Source organism: Cibotium barometz, chromosome 27 (genome assembly GCF_041138505.1).
Source record: "Cibotium barometz isolate CiBa-2024 chromosome 27, ASM4113850v1, whole genome shotgun sequence".
NCBI classification, from domain to species: Eukaryota; Viridiplantae; Streptophyta; class Polypodiopsida; order Cyatheales; family Cibotiaceae; genus Cibotium; species Cibotium barometz.
In genome coordinates this window covers 22,247,898-22,254,181 of record NC_141072.1, presented here as the reverse complement: position 1 = coordinate 22,254,181, position 6,284 = coordinate 22,247,898, and the positions used below count along the sequence as shown (strand labels likewise).

Here is a 6,284-nt window from a genome sequence, read left to right as displayed (position 1 = left end):
ATAGCAAATTCTAGTAATTTTGGTCCGGACATTCAAATTTGAATTTGATGAGGCCATCCCAAAAAATTTGGTCCACCATAACCCATAGCCCCCAAAAGCTTATGAAAATGTAAATCAAAAAGATCAAATCAACTCAAGAAGGATCACCATATCCCCATTTCTCGATCAAGAAAATCAAGAAACTCAATAAAACTCAGAAATTTTCGTAAAAATTTCAAGAAAATGGATTAAATCAAAGCTTTGATACCAATGCAAGAAAGCAAACGACCCACTCAAGACATGGAGTAGATAACATGGGTGTAGTCACCAACTTCATCTCTAAGGGAGAAGAACACCATAGAACCGTGGGCATAAGAGCTCCAAGAAAGCTAATAGTCAAAATGATCAAAAGGTTGTACAATGCCCATCCATGAGCGTATCATATAGCCCAAGGCCCCCAAAGGTACACATGTAAATGATCCTAAGTCCAAGTGCCTAGGCCCCATCCCCCATGTGCATGTGACACCAAATCTACTTCATTACACTGTGTGAGAGTGATGAAGGATAAATCGATATATACATACACATTTGTGCAGGGTTTGGGAAAAGATGGGTGAACTTTAACTGATAAAATGCCTTCTAGAAAGAAGCAATGGCTTGCCTATAATGTGGACTAAAAGGAGATCATCCACCTAAGTGTGTATGCAAAAGTAGCTCGTCCTCTCTATAAATTGTGGATTAAAAGGAGATCATCCGCCTAAGTGTGTATGCAAAAGGAGCTCATCCTCCGTAAATCAGATAGAGAAGGACTTTTTTTGGGGATATATGTATATGCACACACATCAAATTTAGGATAAATAACATGCCATGCATTAGCCAGTAAAGTCAATTTATCAAATGAATTTTAATGGCACTAACCAAGAAAAATTCAAAGGCCGAAAAATTAAAACTTAGCGTTAAATTTGAAATTAAAATTTGGGTTTTAAGATTAGAATGATAAGATTATCACCAATTATCACTAGTGACCATCGTCCATGCTAACAAATGGGCCATGGGCATTTCGAGATAGATGACTCCTTCGAGACAAACGATGGTCCTTGAGCGTTGAGGGGGCTTAAGGCTTCTCCTGTGTGACTCTTCGAGACAGACGATGGTCCTTGAGCCTTGAGGGGGCTTGAGGCTTCTCCTGTGTGACTCTAGAGTCAAACATAGGCCCACGCTTGAGGCTTCTCCTTAGTGACTCTAGACTACGCTTGAAAGTGACTCTAGACTACGCTTGAAAGATGACTGATCACTCTCCTTCTTCAGAAAATATCTTATACAAATTATGGGTCCCTCCTTAAAAAGTTGTGAGAACTAGACCAACGTAATCTAAAACCTTCACGTTGGGGGCCCGCTTGTGAGTCACCACCCAAAGCGATTGTGTGGCCGAGGCCAACAGGTAAGGCTGCGAGCACTGCGTGTGCGAGAGAGAGAGAGTGCGTGCGCGTGTGCGTGTGCGAGAGAGAGAGAGAGAGAGCACTCCATTCTCTCTGCATCACCATGCAATCCATGTACGCGCAACAAAGCTTCCATTGCCAGGATGCAAGGAGGAGAACAATAGGAGGATTATCAGCAGTATCTCATCCGATGATCCCGGGAAGGCCGCACGAATGCAATCTTGCCATCGCCATAGCTCCACAGAGATCGCAGCTCTCCCTCGCCGAGCCCACCCTGGCCGAAGCAGCATTGCATATCCCTTCTCTCCAGAGCATCCCCGATCTTCCCTCTTTAGGTTAGCCACCTCTAAATTACTAATCAGAAGACTTGCCCTGTTTCTTTGCAGCCTTATCATTCTCTCTCTGTGTTTCTTCTTTCAGATAGAGAGTCCGGCATGCCTACAGAGCGCGCATACCCACTCAAATGCTCTTCTGACTGCTTGGACCACAGAATGTATGAGGTAAGCGTGCAGCTAGAAGCTTTCTTGTTTAAAATGTTTATGGCTCATATCTTCAAATAAAGCAAGGTTCAATGCATAGACATTGATAACATTAGATTGAATGAGGTAAGTGTGCAATCTGCCTAGATCAAGCCAAAGTCTGCAGAAGTGGATATTGATGGCAGTGTCGTAATGGCGGTTTGCATGGATGGAGCTCTGGACATAAACAGCATTGCTGAAAAAGAGGCCGAGAATGGTAGGCACCCAAGGGTCAAGGCACCTACTAGGAATGTAAAGCGTCAACATAAATATGGCAACATCAGTGAGACCATCAGATCTCAAGAGAGAGTCAAAGCCTGGCAAAGATCACAGAAGCAAGTTGTTGCATCTGAAGAACACATGGAGCAAAACACCATTGGTAGGGGTGTGCTGAGCATAGAGGGTTCTAGTGCTACCTTGAATTTGATAACTGGACTGCCCTCCATTCAGAAATATATCTCCCTTATGCAAGTGTGTAGGATAAAAAAAGATCAAACGCTGGCCAACCAGGTGCATGCGCAGATCTGCAGCACTGGTCTTGAATGTCACGATGACCTCGGGAATTACATTGTGCCTATGTTTGTGGATTGTGGAATTATGTCCAGTGCCCAGCAAGTTTTTGACAGGTTGGTCCACAAGAATGAGCATTCATGGACGTCTCTTATAACTGGACATATTCAATGTGGCCAACCACATCATGCTTTTGATGTGTACCAGCAAATGCGAGAGGCATATGTACATCCTAGCAGTTATACCCTTGTGACCCTATTGAATTCTTGTGCTGAGCTAAAGGACATTGAGAAAGGCTGGGAGGTTCATACTGAGATTGCACAGGAGGAGTTTGAAAGAGACCTTTTTGTGGGCAATGCTTTGGTGGACATGTATGGGAAATATGGCTCTCTTATAGAGTCACGGGAAGTCTTTGACAAGATGTCAGATCGTGACATTGTCTCATGGAATGCACTTATTGCAGGTTATTCTGAACATGGGCTTAGTCATGAAGCATTGGAGGGCTATGAACAGATGCAGTTAGAGGGACTGTCTCCTGATGCTGCCACCCTCTCATGCATTTTGAAAGCTTGCGGCAGTATAGAGGCTGTTGACAAGGGCCAAAAAGTGCACATGCAAATCATTTACAAGGGATTTTCAAGAGCTCTGCTGCTTGACACTTCCTTGGTCGGCATGTATGCTAAGTGTGGGTTGCTTTCAGAAGCACGGGAAGTCTTCAACAGGCTGCCGATTCATGATGTTGTGTCATGGACTGCATTGATTGCAGGGTATGCTGATCATGGGCCTGGTGAAGAAGCAATAGATTGTTTTGAGAAGATGCAGGTGGAAGGTGTCTCCCCGAACATTGTCACATTTGCGTGCATCTTGAAAGCTTGCAGCGATGGTGGCAGTGCTCTTAGCAAGGGCCAAGAAGTACACACAGAAGCAACACATAAAGGGTTTGAAAGAGATCTTCTTGCTGGGAACACTCTGGTTGGCATGTATGCCAAACTTGGCTTACTCCAAGAGGCACAGCAAATATTCGACAAATTGTTAGTTCAAGATGTTGTTTCATGGAATGCTCTGATTGCTGGATTTGCCGAACACGGACACGATCAGCAAGCACTGCGATGCTTTGATCAGATGCAACTGGAGGGGCTCTCTCCTGACTCTGTGACTTATGCCTCTGTCTTGAAGTCCTGTGGCAGCTTCGGAGCAATAGGTAAAGGCCGGGAAGTACACATGGACATTACAGGAAAAGGGTTTGAAGGACATCCTTCTGTTGGAAACAGTTTGATTAGCATGTATGCCAATTGTGGTTTACTCTCAGAGGCCCAAGAAGTTTTTGATAAACTGGCTGGTCAAGATGTTGTGGCATGGACTGCTATTATGAAAGGGTATGCTATGAACCATGAGGGTAAGATGGCTGTGGATTGTTTCGAAGATATGCAAGAACAGGGTGTGAAGGCAGATGCTGTTACGATTACGTGTCTATTAACGGCATGCAGCCATGCCAGCATGGTAGTTGAGGGTCTTGAATATCTGAAGGTGATGAGAGAGAAGTATGGCATTGCACCAAGAGAAGAGCACTACAGCTGCATGATAGATCTTTTGGGAAGGTCAGGACATCTATATGAAGCAGAGAAGGTTGTAGAAACATTATGTCCTCCGTCAGATGGAACATGGGCAGCTTTGCTCAGTGCCTGCAAAACCTATGGGGAATTAGAACTAGGGTTGAGATGCTTTCAGGAGCTTCTTAAGATGGACCCAAAAAATGCTGCTTGGTATGTGCTCATGAAAGACATCTATGTAAGTGCCGGTAGATGGGATGATGCTATGATGATAGAGAAGCTGAGGAAGCAGGTGGGGGCAGCCAAAAAGCTGGCAAGTGCTTTGATAGAGGTGAACAAGAAGGTGCACGAGTTTGTGGTGGGTGACAGCCAAACAGAGGAGCTTTCGGCAAAGTTGAAGTCTTTGAGCTCACACTTGAAGGACGAAGGGCATGTGCCGAATCTAGATGTTGTCCTGAAACCTGTTTCTGATGAGGAGAAGGAAGCAGCAATATGTGAGCATGCAGAGAGGTTGGCCATAGCTTTTGGCCTTCTCCACACACCACAAGGACAGACACTGCACATTACCAAGAACTTAAGGATGTGTAATGATTGTCACAATGCAGGAAAGATAATATCCCGGATTGAAAGGCGTGAGATCATTCTTCGAGATGACTGTTGCATCCACCATTTCAAGGATGGTCTGTGTTTATGCAAAGACATGTTTTAATGTGTTATTAAGGACTATACACGTGGGAGAGGGGGGGGGGTGCGGGGGAGGGAGGAGGGGAGAAATACTCAGTTTAAGAACAAAAGGGGTTTTTTTGGGCAGTGCACTTGCTAGATATATCCTTAATACCCCATTCTATTAGTACATAAGCAAACTCTGAAGATCTTAAAGCTTTCTTGAGTGCTTTTGGGATTTAGGTCAAGATTGGGAAAATTTAGCATTTACTCATCAAAATGGGGCAAGTTTCTTCACAAAGCATGTGTCTCAAGCTCCTACAAAATACATGAGAAACCAAATAGTTTCTTAGCAAGGAGATACTCCATGTGGCAAAATGAAACCAAACCCCCCTCCCCCCCTCCCCTCTTTCCTCCCTTTCCCCCCTCAAGGGGAGCTGTCATGGCCAAATTTACGGAGCAAAAGCTTCAAGAATAGTGAGCCCTCAAGATATTGCCTAGAGATGGTTCAGCCTGGTTTAGCATGGAAGCAACAATACTAGTAGTGAATGACACACAATACTAGTAGTGAATGACACTTAACCTATTATCACTTGTGATTGGAATGCCCTAAGACGATACTCCATATCCTATTAAGAACCATGCAGCCATCATATTCAATTTCTAAAAGAAGAGAGCACTGCAATCCAAGGCAATCGGAACTCTCTGAGTTGTGTGGATCATTGACAAGATCATGCAGTCGGTGAGTAAGTCAGTGTTGCGTGCTTTTGGTTAGACAAATTAGAACACTCGTGAACCAGAGTTTGCACGGTTGCACTCAATGGAGGAGGGCACACTCTTCTTCTCAAGTGGAAGAAGCCACCATAGCTAAGATTAGGAAGAAAGCTATAATTTTGATGATTAGTCTTCTCGTTAGTCTTCTTTTTACTTATATACATGACTGCCCTTTCACACTACACTTAAAAGTGTCTATGGGCATGGCCATCCTATTTCTTAGCCTTTGGTTCTTTCATATACACTTAATCCCTTGGCCTTAGGCTCAAAATTGATATGAGGCCTTTTAACTCTATTACAAACCATTCCCACCCATGAGTTTTCGTCCTCGAAAACATAAATGTACATGTGCATTCTCTTCTGAATGAAGATGAACTTGTATTCTAGTATAAGCATGCATTTTTGGTCCACCATAGACCTCTTTGCCTTTTCCCCACTCTTGTCTTAAGCTAGAAAATCCATCATGAAGAAGATCTTTGGCTTGGTAGAGAGATAAAGTGATTTAGATACCAAATGACAACTCCACTTTGATTTGGTCAACGCTTTGTATTACTATGTTTTTGACTTCTTTGGAAATCAACCTTGTAAAGTTGATTGCCAAAACAAAATCCAAGATGGGTGCTCTTTGGCTTGATGGAAAGTTTATAACATGCACCTTTAAGATATACACACACCTTGAACCAAACACAAGCTGTTTTTGACTGAATCATGTCTTTCTATGTGTGGTAAACTTTTGCCAATTGGAGGATCAAATGGAAATGGAATCAAGCATTCTATAGCTTGAATTGTAGCCCTTGGATAGCTCTATCAAGCTATTTGAACACCTTTTAGTACTTTCTATAGAAGCAATC

General features: G+C 43.4%; 1 protein-coding gene across 2 annotated transcripts; it reads left to right on the top strand.

Annotated features, from left to right (window-relative positions):
- The first annotated feature begins 1,376 nt into the window (after positions 1-1,376).
- Positions 1,377-4,709, top strand: LOC147623180 (pentatricopeptide repeat-containing protein At2g03880, mitochondrial-like). 2 transcript variants are annotated; one of them, XM_086821263.1, is made up of 3 exons: positions 1,377-1,753; positions 1,839-1,918; positions 2,045-4,709. In XM_086821263.1, the coding sequence occupies exons 1-3, from the start codon at positions 1,522-1,524 to the stop codon at positions 4,703-4,705; spliced, it is 2,973 nt and encodes a 990-aa protein (XP_086677389.1). In that variant the 5' UTR covers positions 1,377-1,521; the 3' UTR covers positions 4,706-4,709. The 2 variants fall into 2 exon arrangements, with proteins under 2 accessions (XP_086677389.1, XP_086677390.1); XM_086821264.1 differs by having other exon boundaries at positions 1,388-1,753; positions 2,083-4,709.
- The last annotated feature ends 1,575 nt before the right edge of the window (positions 4,710-6,284 follow it).